This window comes from Pimephales promelas, chromosome 7, assembly GCF_988280905.1.
Source record: "Pimephales promelas chromosome 7, fPimPro1.hap1.1, whole genome shotgun sequence".
NCBI lineage: Eukaryota > Metazoa > Chordata > Actinopteri > Cypriniformes > Leuciscidae > Pimephales > Pimephales promelas.
In genome coordinates this window covers 19,265,336-19,289,001 of record NC_142775.1, presented here as the reverse complement: position 1 = coordinate 19,289,001, position 23,666 = coordinate 19,265,336, and the positions used below count along the sequence as shown (strand labels likewise).

General features: G+C 37.2%; 2 protein-coding genes across 2 annotated transcripts; one reads left to right on the top strand and one right to left on the bottom strand.

The window, feature by feature from the left end:
* Positions 1–756: 756 nt before the first annotated feature.
* On the top strand, positions 757–6,822 carry mob4 (MOB family member 4, phocein). Its single transcript, XM_039656098.2, has 8 exons — positions 757–892; positions 1,598–1,660; positions 2,068–2,168; positions 2,582–2,624; positions 4,016–4,102; positions 4,452–4,531; positions 4,957–5,068; positions 6,284–6,822. Exons 1-8 carry the CDS (start codon positions 833–835, stop codon positions 6,413–6,415), a joined length of 678 nt encoding a protein of 225 aa, XP_039512032.1. The 5' UTR covers positions 757–832; the 3' UTR covers positions 6,416–6,822.
* On the bottom strand, positions 6,282–22,262 carry rftn2 (raftlin family member 2). Its single transcript, XM_039656097.2, has 9 exons — positions 21,734–22,262; positions 16,057–16,237; positions 13,134–13,242; positions 12,105–12,282; positions 11,285–11,503; positions 9,539–9,645; positions 9,348–9,451; positions 9,181–9,259; positions 6,282–8,308 (listed from the first exon to the last, which is right to left on the bottom strand). Exons 1-9 carry the CDS (start codon positions 21,870–21,872, stop codon positions 8,111–8,113), a joined length of 1,314 nt encoding a protein of 437 aa, XP_039512031.2. The 5' UTR covers positions 21,873–22,262; the 3' UTR covers positions 6,282–8,110.
* Between the last annotated feature and the right edge of the window lie 1,404 nt (positions 22,263–23,666).

The following is a 23,666-nucleotide window of genomic DNA, read 5'->3' as shown; positions in this document are numbered from 1 at the left end:
AGTGCCTTCAGAAAGTAATCAGACTCCTAGACTTTTTAATCACTATAATTCATTATATAAAATGTGTTTTTTCAACTGACATTACATTTTTGTTCATTAAAAATGATTGACATCTGAAGAATGGCTTTTTCTTATTTGACATACAGTAGCTAAATAGAAATATAGTGTTGGTGGATAGATCTAAAAAGGATAGTATTGTTGTATGGGAAGTTACGTTTACATCGGCTGTAATTAAGGAAAACCATCAAAACATGCAGCAAAATAAATATGAATGGATACAAGGCTTTTCATTTGTATAAGAAGGGCTTTTAAAATAAGAACATAAGGGATAATTCTTACAGTTGGCTACTTTATTAGTCAGGTCTTTGTGGACTTGCTAGATGGAAGGAGTAAAAGTCATGTGAGATGCCACCTAGAGTTTTTCCACTTTTCATAAACCGCTTAGCCTTAGGCTATTACACTTAAGTCATTAGTTTTTATAGACATTTTACAAAATCATTTTTAAATCATTGGTCAAATCTGATAAAGAAATGTCCATTGGTTAACTGCTAGTTGTTCAGACGACTAATTCTTAAGACATGATGACTGTGTTAGTACAACTGGCCCCAGGTCTGTTAAACCCTGAGAGTATCAGTGCATAATGGCCTTCTCAGCGGCAAGGATGAGAATATTTGACATGTTTAAAAATAATTGCAACTTTTTTTGCGATGCAATCCAATGACAAGCATTTTGTCCAATATTTTTTGGGGTCACTGAATCTGGGCTCTTCCTGTAGTAGCTCTACTCGTCCATTGGGGGAGCGCGCTGTCAATCAAACTCTAAATCTGTCGAGATGGTCATGGCGGAGGGCACAGCTGTTCTGAGGAGGAATAGACCAGGCACCAAGGCGAAGGTAAAATGAACATACGAATAACAATTTAAATCGTTTTCCAAGCTCAAATGAGTTCTCAAGGTATTTTGCAATGTAATAATAAAATAAAAATGATTTGTTTTCATGGGAGCGGAAGCCGCAGATATGCTAAATAGCTAAGCTAAGTTACCAGTTAACCGTGAAGACCAGTGATTCTCAATTGAAGGGTTTTACCTGAATATTCTGTTAAATTAATCTGGTCATAATAGGTTTTTAGTTTCTCTTTTGTAAGTAGGCGAATATGCTGTGAAATATATGCTAGAAGGTGTTAGAAATAGCAGGTTTTCATGATTTAGTTATTTGGCTAACAGCAGTCAGCTAACTTAGCAGCAGCCGTTCGAAAGTTCCCGGATGCACACAACTGGCAATGTTTATATATCTTACATTATTGTATTTAAAATATATTTGATTTAATATAACATTAAATAGGCGAGTCCTGAAGCCTCTGCTGCATTGACTCACTAATACTTCATGCAATTGACAAAACCATCGGGACATTTTATCACGGATTTAGTATAGATACAGATTATGGTTACAACGTAAGATGAACTGTAGTAAATTGTCTCAAATTCCCTTGAAGTGTATATCTATCAAAGATGTTCTGTCAACAGCAATTAATACAGTTGTGTGGATTATCCTAGTGCTAGCCCTAATAACATGTTATTAAAACTGTTTTTTTTAAATTAGGACTTCTATAACTGGTCTGATGAGTCTTTTGAAGAGATGGACAGCACCCTGGCAGTGCAACAGGTGAGAACTTTTCTTACTTGAGTGGATCACAAAATAATATTTTTTAGAGGTGCTGTTTTCAACACAGACTGTCAAGCTCTAAAAATAACACTGTAGAAGTTGTCTTGTCACTATGCTTATTATACTATATTCTAAGTCTTTTTAAGCAGTACAGTAATTTTACATGAGGAACTGGTGCTAGGGCGGGAACCCCTGTCACTCACGTGAGATTGGAGCAATAGTATACCACAACAATACAATCATATCCCAACTGACAAAATCAAGTTCTGCCCTACATTTATTCTTGCTCAAGAAGCTGTTTACTTATATACATCACAATAGGGAAGAAAAGACATGCAACTCACATTTCTTAAAAGTAAAGTAAAATTCTAAAAGTAATTTATAGTAATGTTTTTTTTCCTTTTCAGTATATTCAGCAGAACATCCGCTCAGATTGTTCCAACATAGAGAAGATTATGGAGCCCCCAGAGGGACAGGATGAGGGGGTGTGGAAATATGAACATCTCAGGTATATTATTAATCTCTGATTAATCTTTAAAACTCTGACCATTTAATCCTTCACATATTTTAGTGTTGGAATGACTATGTGTATTCCATTTGTTTTTGATGACTAAATGGGTCCTACTTTATATTAATTGTCTTTATCTCCTATTTATGTCGAAATGTTGAATTGCAAAACACGAATGCTGTTATTGATGTGGAAATGAAAACAGCTGTAATTACAGGTATTTTTTAAGTACAACAAAAATATTTTTGTACACAATAAGTGCACTGTTTTTCAAATGAGTAATTTAGTTGTTAGTACATACTTGTTAAAGACATTTAATATAAAGTGGGTCCACAAAATGTTATCATACACTTGTTGTTGCAGTGTCCCTGGGAATAGTGTAATTGTAAATATCATGTGCTTTTTATATATAGACAGTTCTGCTTGGAGCTCAATGGCTTGGCAGTTAAACTGCAGGTAATTATCTTTCTTACAACTATTACTGTTATCTCACAAACTACTCAAGTAGTCTGTACTGCACTATTTAGTGATGCACGGTGTGAAAATTGTGGCCGATACCGATAACCGAGATTGATATTGCTGTTATGGCCGATACCGATATTTACAGATGCCGATATCTTTGTATAGAAAAGATTAGGGCCGCACAATATTGGTAAAAAATGACATTGACATTGAAAATGACAAAAAATGATATTTTTTTTTCTGTGATTAAATATTGCAAAATAAAAACAAATTCACCGGATGACTCGAATAGCTCTATTTGGAAAGAATGAATCATTCTAGAATGACTGGGGTGGTTTTGTCATGAAGCAAATCTGCATAGAAACTAATATTAATAGAATTTTAACTAATGTAGTTAACTAGACTATAAAATAGAACCTTACTGTAAAGTGTTTCCGATTTATGTCTCTTGAGTTCAGTCAGTGATGGACAGATCAGTTGTTTTAACCATTCATTAAAGTGAATCGGTTCAAATGAGTCATTAGTTTGTGAATCGGACATGTCATTAACGGACCACGGCACACTTTGTGTGATTATCCAGGCAGTTTAAGATCTCGCACAAGATTTGTCTCAACACAGAAAACATTTCATCACTACACAGATTTTCTATTTTGTTTTATTGAAATTGTGGTTTATGTCATCTGAATTTGTGGAAAGCTTTTCAGAGAAGATAACGTTATTTTAGCACAATTCACAACCAGTGGTAGTTCAGAAAAAAAACTTTGTTTTTCTGACCTTTCATCAATGTGTATTCTCAAAGATATTCAGTCAACTCAATTCATTAATATGTGTGAGTGAGGGAGAGAGAGCAAGACAGCTTGAAGAAGGCGAGATTGTGCGCGACCGAGGCTTTCACTCTCTCTACTCGTTCTCTCAGTTAAACAAGCTCAGCAGTCAGTCATCTACATCACTCACCGGTCAAAAAAGGCTTTGGCGGGACAAAAATACGCCTTAGTAAGGCTGACAGAAAACAGCGCAAGTTCCAGTCTTCTTGTGCTTGACGTTTAAACTGACAGGACTCTCGCTCAGCACTTGTGCAAAAACAAACATCCCCGCCCCCACACTCACATCTACACACGTCAAATACACAGGAATGATTATCGGCCTGTTCGTTCACATCGGCCTGTTGACATCGGAACGATACGGATGTGTAAAAAAGTGACCAAATCGGACGATATTATATCGGCGGCCGATATATCGTGCACCACTAACTCTATTAAAAACTCAAATAAAAATTGACGTATGACTCCTTGTCATACCAGGTTGGTTTAGTTGACAGCCTTTACAGCTGTATTAATATTATATAAATTTTAATATTAAAATATTTATAATACTTTCCGCCATAGAATGAGTGCCATCCGGACACATGTACCCAGATGACGGCCACTGAGCAGTGGATCTTTCTGTGTGCTGCCCATAAGACTCCCAAAGAGGTGAGTGTTCTCTGTGTCAACAGTTTGGAAAGACTGAATTTATGTTTCCCATGATCTTAAAAAACCTCTAAAAAAAGACATGATCTTAAAGTGTACATGTATGAATTTTAGGGCTGCAGCTAACAATAATCAGTTGATTAGTATTCAGTTAATCGAATAAAAATACCATATTTTATTTATATATTTTTTTTTCTGTGAGCAGAATGTGATTAATCAATGTACATTTGTTATTGGTTATTTTTTTATTATTGATTAGGCCTAATGAATTTCTGAACCGACTTGATCTGGAGAAGCTAAAGTATAGATGATTGTGTCTTATGTTGATTTGTTTGTTTGCTGTGGCTCACAGTGCCCTGCCATCGACTACACAAGGCACACCCTCGATGGAGCTGCGTGTCTTCTTAACAGCAACAAGTATTTTCCCAGCCGGTGAGTTATTGAACATCTAATCTATTAAAGCAGGGGTGTTCATTGTTCCTCCTAGAGATCTGTCTTCCTGCAGGGTTTAGTTCCAGCTCTGCTCAAACACACTGGATTAGTTTTTGACTTGATTTATTTTCTGCTTATGGGTGGCAATATATCTTCAAACCTGTCATTTATATGCATCATTCAATCATGGCAGTGATACTAATCACTAAATAGTAATTAGGCTTTTTACTACACCAAATTTCTATTATTAATATTATTAAAGATATTTACAGAGTTCAAACTTTTCAATGCACAATGAAAGTCCTCTATGAGCCGCGTTGAGCATCCATGCATTACTATGTTAATTTCTAGGATTTTCTAGCTGTAAACAAGCCTTTGGTGTTCTGTTTGTGTAGCCACTGATCCTCTCACTGCTTTCCGTATAGCGTCAGCATTAAGGAATCATCTGTGGCCAAACTGGGCTCGGTTTGCCGTCGCATCTATAGGATCTTCTCCCATGCATACTTTCACCATCGCCAGATTTTTGACAAGTATGAGGTAAGCAAGAATCTTTTTTAAAATTTTGTTTTATTCATGAGCATAGATTTTATAAAACACAATATCAGCTTTGTTCCAAAACCTACTGCACTGCCTTTTTCTGCATCATTTCACACTACTGAACCTCTTGAAAAATAGGAGAACATACTTCAATCATTCAACTGTTTTCAATCATGCAACCCAATATTTGTGTGCAGTATTTTTATGCTCAACAGAGCAATTGTATGTTTTTGCACCACAACAGGAATTGCTGCTCATTAAAGGGATAGTTCACCCAAAAAAGAAAATTCTGTCAGTATTTACTCACCCTCATGATGTTCAAACCCCGTAAGACCTTCGTTCATTTTCGGAACGCGAATTAAGATATTTTTGATGAAATCTGAGAGCTTGATCACTCCTGCATACTAGTCCATAGGCTTGTGGAGGGATTGAAACTTGCCGGCCTCAAAGTTATTAAAGGCATCGTTAAAATAGTCCAAGTGTCTACCGTGGCTCAATCTTAACTTTATCAAGCGACGAGAACACTTTTTGTGTGCAAAAACAAACATAAATAACGACTAATTTCATTCTCTTTGGGCCTCTAGTCAGTTAAACGTCACGCGTAGGCTCATTATGGCTGACGCTGGTCATGTTTGCGATGCGTGTGACGTACAACAACAGATCGCCCAGTGAGAACGAATGGAACAGTTGAAATAAAGTCGTTATTTTTTTTTATTTTATTTTTTTTGTGCACAAAAAGTGTTCTCGTCACTTGATAAAGTTAAGATTGAGCCACTGTCGTCACTTGGACTATTTTAACGATGTCTTTAATAACTTTTTGAGGCCGGCAAGTTTCAATCCCTCCACAAGCCTATGGACTAGTATGGAGGAGTGATCCAGCTCTCAGATTTAATCAAAAATATCTTAATTTGTGTTCTGAAGATGAACGAAGGTCTTACGAGGTTGGAACAACATGAGGGTGAGTAAATACTGACAGAATTTAAATTTTTGGGTGAACTATCCCTTTAAGAATGTTTCCAGTTTGTCACTTAGGAGATTTCTGTCTTAGCGTTTACTTTAATGTAATGGCCTCTAAGCATGATAATGACAGTGTTCATGACAAAGCAACTTCTGTTCATGCTGGCAACAATTCCTGCTATGGTCAGTAGGAGGCAGTTTCCTAAAAGGTGTTTCAGATTGGCATCCGATTGACATTGTATTATCTCTCTCCCACAGAATGAGACTTTCTTGTGTCACCGCTTCACTCGTTTCGTGATGAAGTACAACCTAATGTCTAAGGATAACCTCATTGTTCCCATCCTGGAAGAGGAAGTCCAGAGTGCCACTGCTGGGGAGAGTGACGCCTGATCTGTATCTTGTGCATTTTCAGCCTCTTGCATCCAGACAGCAGAGGCATACAACTTTAATCATTTTGTTACTTTTCCACTCACTAATGCTTTGTTTGATCCAAATCTCTTCATTCAGCTGTAACAGTCAAAATGTAACAACATCAGCAGCTCCTTGTATATATCTCACTCCATCTCCATTGTAAATCCTGCTTAACCAATAAGAATTTCCTTTCTTTTTTCCCCTCTCTCGGCTATAACAAGTCTGGTGATATTCACCCTGTCTTTTCCCTTGTTGTTAAGTTATTACATGGGTGGAGGGTTCTTACCTGGCCCACTTCGTCCTTTTTTTTTTTTTTTTTTTTTTAAATGAATTAAAATGTATGGTATTTTCATTATGTCAATTGTTAATAAAAGACTTGTACCTAGTTTACGCTTACGTGTTAGCTTTTTATGTCGCGTGAAGTAACAACACAAACAGCCACTTTAAAATGAGGTAAATACCTATTTAATAAAATATTACAAAAAAATGGTCAGCGTTCAAATACTACAGTTGGTAAATAATACTGATCAGTTCTGGCATATTAGAATATAATTTTGAAATATCTGAGCTCCGCTTCTGGAGTGAAGAAACATCTTAATAGGTTCTCCAGGCATCAAACAATTACAGCAGCCTGATAATCTATTTTGCCAGCTCAAACGTGCTTATTCTATTCTGCCGTTCCTCAAAGAGGGATAAACATTGTCAAGGCAATATAAGATGCAAAAAGTACAGAGCTTAACTCAGTTAAAATTATACAATGTACAAGTGAATAAGGTGGCACAAGCAGCACCATTGCAGCTTAAAAAATAAAAAATCCAGTCTGATAAGTCTAAATTGATCACCAGGCTGAAGAGAACTAAAGTCAGAGTAAAACAGAATTGTTGCCTCTTTACATGCAAATCACCTTTCCCTTTTGGCTAGCAGAAATTCCTAGGAGATTAACATACAAATTCAACAACCACCACTTGAGTTCATGGCAGAGATCAGATAAACCAAACTACAGCACCAAGTTCTGGGTTTAGCGCAGGCTAGTTCATGGGGTCCTGCCTCAAACGTCGTACGTTTACAGTGCGTATGCATTTCCCTTAAACACTGGTGTCCCAAGCTGCATTGAGCATTCCTGATGTTTTGACTCCAAGGCCTGGAAAATTCCTGCAAAACAAATCTTAGCATGTCCCAAATATGCACACCAAATGAATAAACAACTCAATAGTCAGTTGGTTTGAAGTAAAAAAGGAACAGTGAGGAAGGACACTCGGTGATAAGAAGAAAAAAAGATTTGTTGAGGTGTTGAAGCCTTTTTCTTGTTTCTTTTGTGTTGTTATTGTGCTACAAATGTGATATGAACTGTACATGTAGTTGTGTCGTGCGAGTGCTGTGAAATACTGCTGTTGTAAATAAGTGACTTTCAGTGCTGTTTTTGATACTTTGTGTCAAGAAAAGAGAAGGATTGCACATACTTTGTGCCTTCAATTAAAAATGAAAGGGTAAAATAAAACTGACCTCTATGATACGTTATGGCTTGTTAAAAAATAACTTACGAAAAGTTAAAAGTGCTATGAGTCCGTTTCTAATACAAGAATGCCAATCTCTTTGTCCTTGTGGTGTAGTTGCAGCTCGTAACCATCAAAGGTATCTGTCGGACAAAACAAATTGCATCTTTGATTCGGTGCGTCACATACAGGTGACTTCTGCTGCCCCATCGTCTGGCTCAAATCCTCCCTCATCTAGGTGGGAGAGTGCGCTGAGATACCCTCCTCCAAACACTGGGAAACCACCGATCCCCCCTGAACATGGAGACGACAGCTCTGTGTGCGCTTCCTCCACACCTCGACTCACAGAGTGACTGGACACCTCTCGCCGTGTGCTTCCCTGGAGGAACAAAAACAAGGGTTTTAAAAAAAATTTGTGAACTGACAAAGCTGAAATAAAAAAATATATATTAGATGAAACAAAATATAGAAATCAGAAACCAATCAGTGTAAATTTAGTATCATTAATATACTATGATAGTATTTGTTAACTTTTTTAATTGTTTATATATATATATATATATATATATATATATATATATAATTTTAGTTCAAGTTTTAGTATATTTATCACTTTAATTTTAGTTCAAGTTTTAGTATATTTATCACTTTAATTTTAGTTCATGTTTTTGTAATTGTATTAGTTTGTACAATATCTAGTACAATATCTGTGTTAACATTATATATATGAATATATGAATATATTATTTCATATATTAATTTTATTTCATGTGACCTTTATTTTGTTTCAAGTAATTATTATTATTTATTTTATTATTATTTTCTTTTTTTTATGGTTTAGTTTAAGTTAACGATAATAACCCTGCTGGCAACTAACTGAAATAAACTGAATCACGAAAATGATTCACTGTAAAAAAAATTAAAAAAACTAAAACTTAAATTAAAACAAATTAAACCTAAATAATATAAATATATAAATAAATAATATAAAAAAAACTAATAAAATGACAAGACTAACAAAAATGACAAAAGCAAATAAAATGTAAAACACTACAAATGTAACATTAACAAAAATAAAAAAAATTGTAAAAATAAAAGCTACTCATTAATAAATACAATAATGTTATATAAATAACACTGGATTGTTTAAAAAATTTGTTCCCAGTTACTCTTCCTCACAAAAATAGACTGTAAATACATATAATTGTTTCTGACAGACTAATAAGAAAACTGACACTAGTAAAGGGGTACCTGATTGTGCTGTGGTACCGATTGGCCTTTGACAGGTCTTTGAAGAAAAACAACTTGTTTAGTGGCGAGATTTCCTTCACTGCAGGAAAAGAAAAACAGTCAGCTTTGGAAATGGTGATGGGGTGTAGATGAAGATGATTATACAGCTTGTAGTGTGAGGGTCCCACCTGTCATGGCGAATAATTGGGGTGGGCAGCACACAGGTGAGCAGCCAGCCGAACTCTGCTAATGTGTGGAGCAGAGGACCATAGTCGGTCTTCACATCTGAACCCTGACACACAAACCAGAATAAATTAAGGAGAACATAAAAATGCCATTCACAACACAATTAATGTGACACCTTTCAGACATTTCACACCTCTATAACAGTCCACTGTTCCACTACAATAGTGTCATTGGCAGGTGGCGCTGTGCTTTTCTCCTCATAGACAAACAGCCCCTCTAGAGACCTGGGCACTGGCTCACCTGTAAAAACAAGTCAAAATTGACATGATACAGTAAGAACTGGTATATAGCAATTCACAGCTAGGTTTTTACATTATGTCTGTATGAGTACATGTATATTTGTATGTTAATGTAATTGTTCAAAAGCCTAATCTGAAGCATGAGCAGTATTAATGACTTCCTTTTAACATGATGGATCTGAACACTATAAGTGGCTGTTTTTTTAACAAAAGAGACTATTTTATTCTGATATAGTTACCCACTGAACCACAGAGCAACAATTTGTAGGTCTCATTTAGTCAGTGCTGGAAGTGTGTCAATGACCTACAAAAGATAATGAAACTGAACTACTTATAAGACAGCAAGACAAATCCATGTGCACTAACATGTATGAGAGGACAAAGAGGGAGAGAGATTTGGTTTTAGAGCCAACAATGAGAACATATTTCAAAGATTTCTGTATTTTTACAACTAAACTATATAAATAGTCAATTACGTTTTAAAATAGATTAAAATAGATTTTTTTTAAACATCATTACTTAATTTATATTTTTGATCAAATAAATGCAGAGCCCCGCACATGACATGCGGACAAAAGATATATATCGTGGCAACAAATGAATAAAGAATTCCCACAAATTAAAGGGTTAGTTCTGTCTGAAAATTCTGTCAGTAATTACTCGCCCTCATGTTGTTCCAACCCCGTAAGACTTTCGTTCATCTTCGGAACACAAATGAAGATATTTTTTTTATTAAATCTGAGAGCTTGATCCCTCCTCCATAGGCTTCTATTGTAATTGAAACTTGCTGGCCCAGAAAGTTATTAAGACATTGTTAGAATAGTCCAATTGACAAGAGTGGTTCAATCTTAAGTTTATCAAGCCATGAGAATACTTTTTGTATGCAACCCCCCCCCCCCCCCCAAATTAACGACTTTATTCAACTATTAATTTTCTTGTGAGCTTCTGAGTGAGTTCACATAGTATAACAGCACAGCGCTTCTGTATTGTATGTCAGAACGTAGGCTCACTATTGGAGCATCACACACATGACCAGTGTGGGCCAAAGGGAGCCTACGTTCTGACATATAACCCAGAAGAGCTGCTCTGTTACACTCTGTGACTACTTTTCTGGGCTGGCAGATGAACTTACCTTGCATATTTAATATTTAAAATATTTTTTAAAAATCTTGACCCCGTTCGTACAAGCATACATTCATCCATGCATGCATACATACATACATACATACATAGAGTATAGAGAGAGTGAGGCCAGATGTCTCAAACACCCACCCACACACACACACACACACACACACATCTGATTTAGCTCCTATTAGTCTTGTGCGAAACAGGAAGCACGGTCGTGAGGTTAGGGACGTGAGCTCTAAATTTAGTTCTGTGAGAGACGGGAGAAGAGAAATCTTGGTTTTAGTTAAAGACAGAGAGATGTGGCGGGTTTAAAAAGAGGAGGATCAAGAACGTGACTTCTAAGGATGAAAAGATGTACTTGGAGAAAATGAAGTTAAATGACTTCCTTGGAAAGAGCTAAAAAGAACGTGGACTTCTTTCTTTTGCAAACAGAGAAACACAAACACGACAGCCAGATGAACAACCAGCTCAAGAAACCACTCAAATGACAGTCAAAAATAAGTAACTACCTTTAGGTGTGTCCCAATATATAAAGGAGTCGACCAGTGACCAGCCCTTGCGGTAGTAAGCTGCGGTCAGTTCCAGCCAATCAGCTTCCAGGGCACTAACAACTTGGCCCTTTCTGGACACACGCATGGACAGCGCCCCCTGGTGGTAACAGCAAGCGAGAGAATCCAGTGGGGCACAGCCCGGAGCCCAGGAGTGAAACAGCACCAACAATCTTAGGTCTGAAAACGACAGTGACAGTCACACATGTTATATGGCAAACAGATAATAGAATGCAATAGAATAAGTCATGCAATGATCATTGATTTAGGCACCATTTTTATTAGGTCAAACTAGCAGTCCTAGATCCTAGTCCCATAAATAATAAGTCAAATGGGGCAGAGAAATGAGGTACAGTTCTGGTGTTAAGACGCTAACAGCTTCTGACTGATCTCAATCTCACATGTGACCCCAAAATGGTTGGCGTGGAGAATCAAGCGGTTGGTTTGATGCCCAGAGGGCGAGGAAGCACTGTGGCTCCACAGAGGGCAAAGATATTACAGGGTTAAACCAAAATTAAACTGACACCACTCAAAGAGGTTATACACACTGGTTATTGTTTTCACGATGCTATATTTTTGTCTTCATGGTAAAAATTTTGATTTTGCTTTTTGATTCAAAGCTGAAATATAAGTTCTTCGAATCCTGCATTGTAGGGTGAATATCACAAGGCATTTATAGTTCATATGTGCAGTCAAACATCATTGTATATGATTTAAAGCTATAAAAAACAATAATCGTTTAATGATTGAAGCCTATAATGAGGTTTGTGGAAAATCTCACCTGGGCTGTAGCCACGGCCCTCTAGATCTCCGTCTCCGGGCGGCGTGCGAGGTGGGGTGCGGGACGGGGAGCGGCAGCCCCTCCTGGGACTGGGCAGTCTACCGTTACACCCCCCTCCTCCAGCCTGCTGAAGGACTGATCCCACAAACCTCACACCACCCCGGGCATAGCTGTTCACCTGAGGATGCAGACAAAATACATACGGTTAGTAATAGGAGTATGGTCAGTGTGTCTAAATCCTCCAAGAGGAGCTGAAATTTATGATTTTTTTAGACAAAATCCTCTGACACTTAAAGTTGCCATTAAATTTAATATTTTCTAAATGCATGTTATTGATCTTATTCTGAACAACATTTTTGAGCTTGTAATTTTGAATCAAAATGTCATCACTCGATACAAGTTGTCATAGCTTCTCTAATCATTTAGTCAGCTAAACCCGACCCTTTCATATAATCAGCTGCCATCTCACAATCAGATTTGCCACCAACCAATCAGCAACCAACAGATAGTAATCACAATCTGTCACTTTTTCTATTACAATGTGCCTTCAAAATTGCCAGACCTCATGCGGTTTTGGGCTCTAATATGACTTTTTGGCAAATCTGATTGCGAGTTTCCAGTAGGTTTTAAGAAATGGGATTGTAAGAAAAAACGTCCGGCATTCATTGAAAAAATGAAGCACAATTATGCTTGCATAGAGGACTCGTTCACAATAAGGTCAAATAAGATGAATTTACAACATAAATTGGGTGCATTTCCAATTTTAAACAGCACATTCTATGGACCCGCACAGATCTATTAATAGTACAATGGTAATTATTATAATTGTGCAGCCCTTTTAAATATAGCTAGCAAATATAAATGAGGTTGTAAATCTTCCATTTTAGTTATATGAATTTGTTCAACCTATTTATTTTTGTAAAAGTTTATAAACCTAAACATTTTGTGAAAAAGTCATTATTTCTAGTAACTATAAAAATACATGGCTAAAATAAAAAATTTTTGTTGAAATAAAAAAAAAACACAGACCCGGTCTATGAGCAGTCTCACTGTGTCACTGGTCAAAGATTCTCCAGGTAGAGGCCACTCCTCCACTTGCAACACTGGCAAGCTGTCAATCATCGGCACAGCATGATTACTGCAACCACACACACAACACAAACAAATACACATCAGTTAAGGCGGTTGTAAACATTATGCATATTTTATAATTGCTGACAGTAACAATACCCTCATGTCACGATACTGAACTCATGATACGATATTATTGCGATACTCCAAGACATGATAAAAGGTTAACAACAAAAAAAAATGTACCATTGATTAACATGCTAATTTTGACATTATATTGTGGGTTTCAATGAATAGGTTTGGACTTGGACAATGGTGACACCAGAATAATTCTGATGAAAATACAGAATTATTTAGACGAATATGCTTGCACTCTGTCACTGACTACATATATTTAAAATAATGCTGGCCACTTTTTACTGGTAACATCAGACATTTGGCATTATCAGAACTCATAAATATTCTTACATTGCATTATTATACATTATAACTGGCATTATGTATATTAGTTTAATGTAGTACTGACTCTAAAACTCGTCATTTTTATTTTGGGGGAACTATCCACAATACATATTGTCACTATCCACGATACGCTGCATTTTTGTATTGCACGATATATTGTGGCATGATATATTGTTACACCCCTATTGCTGACATTTGCTATTTTTCACATGTCCTCGATTAGCAAAGTATCAATTTGCTGAAAGGTTTAACCCTTCTAACCCCAAACTGACCGTATAAGCGGTGTCCGAAAGTCAATGATTTAACAGACAGCTATACTGTATGAAGCCAACACTAGATCTGATTTCAGATATGTTTTCACAGCACCATAACACAAATGACCTAGAACTGATTCAAGTGCGCTTTAAATGCGAGCAAACATTTAACGGCTACAATGCTTATTTCTTTGTAGAAATGGGTGAATTAAAAATCCATTTATAAATCAATTCCCATCAAGCCAGCCTATTTCTAGTCATCAGACAGCATTTTATTCTTTAAAACAACCACTGAATCACATAGACACAGTGCTCGAATTGAGGGGGGGCTGGGGGGATCCGGGACCCCCCATAAGGTATTAGGGACCCCCCATAAGAAGTAAAAAATAGAATTAGGGGGGTCCCTCATATATTTTTATTTTAGTAAAAAATAATAATAACAAATCTGATTAAATGCATGCAATGGATACGGTAAATTTCGTGAATTGATTATCTACAATATTTTTTTTTAAGTTGGCTAGTTGCCATGTCGCTTTAATATTTAAACGCATTTAAATACGCAATAATGTTGCTGAACTACTTCCGCCACCTACTGGACGTAACTATGTAAAAATCGCATGTGCTGAAAAAGTTAAAAAATCCCCACCATATAATATCTAATAAACAAGTTTCATCTATTTAATCAAGTCTTTTGGAACAAACATCGTTACCACAGTGTCAAATAATTCAAATTAATCATCCAGTTGTTTTTAGGTTAAAAACAACATTTGTAAATAAATCATTCTGTTGGATGTACACAACTGTTCAAAAGTCTCTTCTGCTCACCAAGCCTGCATTGATTTGATGCAAAATACAGTAAAAACAGTAATTTTATGAAATATTATTACAGTTTAAAATAATAATATAATAAAATATTGTTTATTTCTGTGATCAAAGCTGAAAACGATCGATTCTCCAGTCTTCGTCATGATCCTTTAGATCTGAAATATAAACTTTTGTAGCATTATACACTACCATTTAAAAGCTTGCAGTCAGAATGTATTTTTTAAAAATGTTGTGAAATAGGCCTAAATTAATACTTTTATTCAGTATGGTCGCATTAAATTGATCAAAAGTGACATTAAAGAAATTTATAATGTAACAAAAGATTCTATTTCAAATAGAAACTGTTCTTTTGAACTTTCTATTGAAAAAAAATCCTGAAAAATAAAATAAATGTGTATTACATAAATGTTTGTTGATCATCATATTACTATTAGAATGAGTTCTGACGAATCATGTGACACTGAAGACTGGAGTAATGATGCTGAAAATTTGTGAAAATTCTGCTGCCCTCTAAATCCAGTATTACTTTAGTAAGTAATTTAAAAGAATAATTATATATATAGCCTATATAATTCTTTATCAAGCGGTTTAATACATTGTATATATTTATGCATATTGTGTATAAATACCCCCCCCCCCCCCCCCCGAAAAAAAAAATTGGGGACCCCCCATAAGACTTGACTCAATTCGAGCACTGCATAGACAGTACTGTTGGGTATCACAGGATGCAAAAATACTTCTATGCTGCCTTGCTTCAAGAAATGACCAGATGGAGGCATCTTAGTAGACAGGAAGTCAAGCAAACAATGGATGTGGATACGTCTGGATGCCACTGCCTCAGAAGTTAGCTTTTTGCAAGTTTCATAGCTATTGTCTCTGCTTGAAAGTGCATTCAAGCTTATGCTGACTGGATGCAGACATCATTCATACAGTATTCACAGTCGGAGTTGGCATTACACAGCTCAGCGTGTTTCACACCACAATACTGTTAACACACTACAACTGTCCTAGACTTTACTGTTGAATAATTTATTGTCACCTAGAGCGTCATAGTGGAAATCGTGATCATCCACAGCTGCTTTGCAGGTTCTCATTGGTTGGTGAAAAACTACACTGTTGTCAGGGCTTTCTTATAACTTACATTTAAAACCCACATCTGCACCCCAGTCTGACTTCACACAAGCCCCGCCCACTCTAGCTAGACTGTCTGACCTCCAACTACTGATTATTAAATATTCATGCAGAGCAGACTCATTAAAAGTTAATTATCATTTACTTGGAGGGAGCTGGTCTGGGTTTTTTGGGATGCAATGATGAGGTATGGACACGGTGAACATTACCTGGACCGTGGGCGGACCAGAATGGCCCTGTAGAGCAGGCTGCAGGGCAGAGAGCGGGTCCGGCCCACTGAGAGGATGATGGGATGCAGGGCGGTCAGTACAAAGCCTTGGGTGTAGTAGGACTGCAGGGCATGGGGCAGCTCACACAGTGAGGAGAGATACTGCACTGTGGGCCGACTGCCTGTGGAACACAACAGAACTAAAACTTACAATGCACTCAGTCAAAACCACCATACTTTGCTAAAAGACACTGGCAGAATACCACAAGCTGTGCTAATATTAAGAAGATATGATGAAAATATTATAAAGATACAGTCTTTCGCAATTTATTTTCGACAGCGAAGGGTTATCTGATAGACATGTAAAGTGACCAATCACAGTTGATTTGATTATCTGTGGGTAGTCTTTAATTTTTAGGGGTGGAAAAAATGTGAAATTGGATCAAATTTTTTTTTATTACTCCTGAAAATTGCGTGAAGAATAAGAAGACTCTTGAAAAAGCGTCATTTTAGTGTCCAATATACAGTTCATTAGAGGTTTATCTGACAGTTCACCACAGCTGATATTATATTATTATACTATATAAATTGTCCTAAATGTGACGTACACTACCGTTCAAAAGATTAGGGTCGGTAAGACTATTAAATGTTTTTTTAAAAAGTCTCTAATGCTCACCAAGGCTGCATCTATTTGATCGAAAATAGAGTAAAAACAGTAATATTATGAAATATTATTACAATTAAAAATAACAGTTTTCTACTTTATTATATTTTAAAATGTAATTTATTCCAATGATGCCAAACATTTTTTCTCCAGTCTTTAGTGTCACATGATCCTTTTATCAAAGTTGAAAATGGTTTTGCTGCTAATATTTTGTGGAAATCATGATTTGTTCAGGATTCTTTGATAAAGCAAAAGAAAAAAAAAAAAAGAAAAAATAGAAAAGCATTTATTTGAAATACTGCATTTAAGTATTTGGCCAATTTAATGTGTCTTAAAGTGTTTATTCTTAAATTTACAATGTGAAAATGTCATTTTTGGTAAATCGAAACCAGTACATACTTAAAAGCAGTAATAAAATATGTTTTATTACTCATTATTTTACCTAATATGTAAAAAAATGTTATGCATAACTATTAACAAAGGTTACTGAGGTCAATTTTAGTCAAGTCAAGAGCTATCTGTATGATGCAAACTGTTGCTGCCCATGTACAGCGTTACATTTCCGAGTTCCATTCCACTTTGGATGCTGTCTATGTAGGGCCGGCCACTGAGCCAATGTTAAGGTTTCTCTAAGCGGCTCTTCAATAGCGTGCTACCGTTTAGTTCGCTTCTCTTCCTCCTGTCTGCAGCCTCTGACAGAAGATCACCCTGACGTCTCCCTCATCTCCCCCAACCCCCCAACACACTTCCTGTGTCCACAAAGAGCTGCTGTTCACAGGGAGGCCTGGCCCCATTCCACACACACTCAGCCTCACAAACACAACATTCCACCACACACAACACAAACATACTCACGCAAACATTCAGTCTTTCGGTTCCCACAGTGGAGCAGATACTAATTTTTTAACCCTCACATGAGAGACGATCTCACAAACTCATTCTCAAACAGTAAACGGCTATGAACTGTTTGAGAATGCTATCTGATTTGGCAGCTACCTGAAAGTTTCGCCATCTACTGGTGTGTGTCTGTGGCCACTAAAGGGCTTTAACTGGCCCGTGCATGCCCGCCCTTCACACCTGAGCTTTAGAGACTCGTCATGGACACAACGACCCCGACGGGCTGGGGAGAGCGGTGGCTCGTTCACAGAGACACAGACCTTTTTAGAAAGGCCTGCAATTTGTCCCAAACCCTTGAACCCCCCCTCCTGTCAACTCTCACACAGAGGCCTCTGTTCTCCAGAGACAGGGAGAGAGAGACTGTGTATGTGTGTTGTTTATAAAAAGAACAAGCAGAAAGGATGAATAATAAAAGAAAAGGGGGTGTGAAGACATGGAGAAGAGTTTGAAGGTGTGAAAGCTGCAGAGGGAAAATGAAAAACAGATAGACTGGGATATGAGAGGGAGACGAAGGAGGTAGAGGGAAGGAATTTATGGGATATTTTATGACCCAGAAAGGGTTTAGGGGGGAAAAAGATGTCTTGTGGAATGTGGATGGAAGTAGACCTTTTCAGATTGTGGAAAAAATTCCTTCAATCAAATATTCCATCAATTCATTAAAACAGTGTGCTTTTCTTATAATTGCTGATATATTTCACACCAAAATCAAAATATCTATAAAAGAATTTGTTTTGCATTAAGAAAAAGAGAAAGCATATGGGTGTCTATATATGTCTATATACATATATATAATAATATATAACAAAATATTGCAAGGTCATCATCACAGTAGTTCGTTTTAGTTACTGGCCTTGAGACAACCCGATTAACCAGTCTTGCTTGATTAAACATTGCCTGAAAACTCATTTTAATACTCATAAATCCATCAGCATGCCAGAACGAGATTAATCAAAAGGGAGATTACACCGACATACTTTCTGTACACCTTACGTCTGGCTATAATGTTGAATGCTATCATCTAAAGGATTAATTCACTAAAACAATTATGCTTGATTCTGGAGAGGGTGAGACCATTATGAATTGTCATTTTTGGGTGAACTAACTCTTTAAGAATATTATTGACAAATATTATAATCGAATGGTGATTTAAGGCCAAAATTAGACATTGAAACTAATCCCTTTTTCGACTTGACAGCAGTGAAACTGATCCAAGGCAGAGATTAAGGCCACTCGTAATTCTGTCTGGTGCCTCTGCAACATCTGGCTTTCTACAACCAAACACCCAAATTAAGCATCAGACAAGCTTCTGTGCATGCCAATAGCATCAATGCTGCATTCAATGTCATACATTAATTTCTAAACGAGACATTTTTGAAGTTATGGATGGGGGGTATTGTGGGAATCTGGTTAATGAACATTACAGTACTTTATTTTATTTCTTTTTATTAAAAAAAGAGAGAGAAAAGGTTAATAGTTAACCTTGTCCTCATCCAAATGATACATAATTGAGTGTCCAAGAGAGACACATATTACGGAGCACACCAAAACTTGAACCTTCCCACAACCAAGAAAGAGGAATCACCGAAGATCCTTTAGCTTTCCTCTTGCACAACAGACAAGACCTCTAAAGTTATTGACAAAACAGTTTACACATTACAGCCCTGCACTCTTAACAATTAAGGTTCTTTATGAAAACCATTTAACATCCATGGAACCTTTATATTTTACAATATGTTATTTATAGTGGAAAAAGGGTTCTTTAGATTATTAACAAATTCTTTAAAGTAACATGAAGGAAAAAATGAATGGGAACACAAATGGTTCTTCTATGGCATCACTGTGAAAACCTCAGTTTGTAACTTGTTTTTACGAGTGTAGAAACCAGCATTGTTCCTGTCCTGACATGAGATGCAGGACAAGACTAGTCCAAGTGAAGAGAGCATGCATGGAGTATGCAAGCGAACAACAGCTGAGGTATTTTTCCACGTGATACACTTCTACCATGAGGTCTTGCAAATGGCTGCAAAGAAGAACTGAGTCAAAGGTATCACCACATCTTGTAACCATTCGAACACTCACAGGCACACAGCCGAGAAAGAGTTTCCACAGGTTACATTTGATATATGCAGATGGAACAAGGCAAAGGAGCACAGTCTGTGATGCAGATAATGTGATGGCTCCGGTGAGCAGACAAACACCATCGCTTCAGGAGTCTGTACACCAGGTGTTCTCGGAAATGAAAGGCTAGAAAAAATATCCAACTCCCACACCCACAGACATGTTTATGTTCAGATAAAAAAAGGAGAGCTAATATCTGGATTAAGATGTGTTGCATTAAAATATGACTTGTTGCCCTGTTATTACTGAGGCTTTTTATGTTGGCCTTTATAACCAGCTGATAATAATTTAGGTAGCCTAACTTATTATCAAATAAGTTAGGCTACCTAGATCAAATAATTTGCCTCAAACTTCTAAAGTGGTGGACTTGGGCTGGCCAGCTGGAGACCTACATGTAACCTGCATGCATTGCGTCTGCAGCGGTTCGGATTTGGGGACATCAAAATGACTGCTGTGTTCGTTATTACACCCAAGAACAGAACACCACAATCGCTACGACCCCATTCTGCTCCAGCGTATCAACAATGGCAGACTATGATGCCTGCTTGCTCAGAGCGGGGATGTGTTGAAACGCTGCTGTCAATCAACAATGTGATGTCACACGGTCGAAAGGCTTGATTTGAGACAGGGAAAAACAGAGATTAAAACAAAAACAATGGATAGATTTGTATCATTATTATGATAGTTGTTTACAGGCACTGCCAACACACATTTCGGTACAATTAACTTAAAAAAGTGCATGTACCATTATATTACCCCTTTAAATATATTTAGATTCTCTATTTTAATTTTTATAACTCGAGTAGGCCTATGGTTTTCGGCCAAAGAAGCTAGCATGTCTTTAAAAAAAAAAGAAAAGAAACACACGGTAGTGTACACTATTCTATGTACATCTCATTTCCCATCAGAAAATTATTTTATTGTCCTTTAAGAAATATTACTCAATCTAAGTGCCGTGATATTGATCAGCCAGGCTGCTGCTTTGTTCCTCAGCATTTCACAATAGTGCAATAAACAAAAAGTTAACATTTATAATGTTAAAATTTAAGATTGTACAGTTTTTTTTTTTTTTTTTCAGTTCTAACGCACAGACTAAAGTAGCCTACGGTCTGGAGTAGCAAAATGAGTGAAATGGAGTGAATGAAGTTTCCTCTCGGTGCTCAAAGGGTTCATTATCACTCCAGGTGTCCCAAATCCATTACGTGGTTTTTATTTCTCGCTCCCAGCTGGCTAGCGAGAAACCCGCACCAACTTTCAAACAATCGCTTCTACTTCAGGCAAAATAATACAACACGTAACAATACACGGAGTCACGGACTATACTTGCTGCTATAGCCTACTATATGTGGGCAGTACTTAGTAAGACTGTGGATGGTTCCTTCAAACCATAACAAAAAAAAAAAAAACGCTTATGGGAAATGCAGATAGTGGAAACTGTTGCACGGAGGAAGTCTGAGTATGGATGTCATCTTGAACTGGCGCGGGTGAGCTGCTGTAGTGTCTCAAACCCTCTGACCTATTTCCACATGTGAGGCTGCAGCGCTGTTGCTGGGTAAAGCGGTATAAGCTCTCGCAAACTCCAGGACGCACATGCCAGGATCCATCATTGCCAGAAATTTAAAATATGATATATTGTCTCAAATCCTTGCGTGCTTCCTGTCTAGGGAGCATTTTGGGCATCACTGGCACGTGCCACTGTTATCTAGCCAGGCAGAGGGTTGTGTGAGACACAGCCGAATAAACAACTGGAGCTCTTTCTCATTCATTAACTAACACACTTGGCTTGCAAAATGGAAAAAGTAGCCTACTACGGAAGGGGTAATTTTCAGGGTGTAAAAACAGTTTACAACTACTAAGTTAACGCAGTTTTATTGTATTAAGAATAACGTAAGTATTTTGGTGGAAACTATACCATGGCATTTTTTTTTTTTTTTTTTTTTTTTTTGTAAGCGAACAGCACATCCACACTTTTGTTTACTGAACAGTCCTGTAACGTTACCTTCCAAACTGAAGTCCAGAAGCACATACTCGTACACGGAGTCTGTTTTGGTCTCGACCTGTGGTCTCTTTAAAGTAGAATAGATTTTCCCCGGGCTGCTGTCCTCCGGGTCTTCCAGTTTCCGTAGTCCGCATCCCATTATAACGGGATCTCCAGCACTCGCAAGGCCGGACACGGGGCGACCCACTCGGCCACACAAGAGGACTCCCGCTCCTGTGCTTAGTGGCTTTGCTCCATATTCCAACAACTTAATCCTTCGGGAGTGGCACTGAACCGAGGATGACGTGCAATGTATCCGATCCCCTTTAAGAAAACGGCTTAAGTCTAAATGAGCAAGCAAAGATCACCAAGTCCTGCTGCTGCGAGAGGGTTTATGAAATCAAATAGCCTACTTTCTGAAGTTGATGTTTAGTAAATAAATCCAGATTGTTTTCCGTAAAACTTCTACCAGAAAAAACACATCACCTCCAGACTCCCTAAATGGCCGCGAAATAATAAAACAAAAGTTGTAGTGGGTTGGAAGCGTGCTGAAATAATGAGGGGCGTGGCGAAGGAAGAACGGGATTGCTGAATAATTAATAAGGGCGGGGCTGCATATTAAACAGGAGGAGGGGCCTGTATAAATCATAAATATAAGGTTCCGTTTGGTTATTTTGGTAAAAATACAACATTTCGCACATGGAGATTAAGACAGACAAACAAACCTCTCCCATTTTATCCCTGAAATGGAAGTCTTAACTCCGCAATATCATTTTATTCTAACATACGTTTCTAATAATTGCTTTATTAAAGAATTGAATAGTATTTTTTTCACCCCAACCATAATTCATTTATCCATCAATTGTCTTGACCACTTTTATCCCTTTTGCAGGGTCATAGGGATGTTGGAGCTTATAATTCAATAATTTTAAAATTATAGGCTATATAATTCATAATAAAAATAAGCAATAAGGCAAATGGCTTTTAGGTCACTTTTGGCACTTCGACACAATAAAGGGATGGAAACTATATAAAGTGACTTGAAACCACTTTAAATGAAGACCGTTGCACAAGAAACATCTGCTCAAACTAAGTGGTGAGCTAAATTTGTTCACCATACAAGCTAGGAGTAGAAAATTACATATGAGCATGAGCGATAAAGTTTTTTTTTTTTTTTTTTTTGAAGAGTAATGTCTAAAATAATTAATTTACTAACCACATGGTCATTTATTTAAAGAATTTCATTTTAAGTGTTATTGTATGTTATATAGCCTATGCTCATGACTTTCATAATTTCATACCTGTTTGAAGTATACAGACTTGTGGGAGTGAGATATTGTGTCACATGTGGCCCGTGTGTTTGCAGTCGTTATGCAGTCCTAATGTTGAGGTTTCTTTACAGGGCATCTGGATCTTGTTTGTGCATTTAATAAGGAGCACACGACTGAAGCACAGACCACTGTGGCTAAAAAACAAGATAGTGCCTTTTCTCTTAAAGCAATAAGAGCAGTATGTTAATAAAACAGAACAAAAGAGAGAGAAGGAAGGAAGGAGGCCTCTAAATAGGGGGAGCAGAGGAAAGCTATATGGGATACAACTAAAATCCCTGAATGTGTATTGTATGGCTCTATTTTTACACATTTCTGTGAGTCAGAATTCACCCAGGCTAAAGCGGAACCAAAACGCAAAACATGAAACTGCCAAAGTAGCTCACTACCACCTGTCAACCTTACAGCTGAAAACAATGCCCACCTGCTGGCCGAGACCTCCACGCTGAACAACAGTCGCATTAATCAGTCACAAAGTGGCATATTTTTGAAAGCAGCTCATTTTAGTGGCTTTGTGTAGCTTCATTGTTTTGGCTCAATTGCCGCTCACGACACAATTATTAGGGATTAGTTTCAAAATCGATCCTTCATAAACAACTTTGTGTCAAATTTCCTGTAATTCTTTT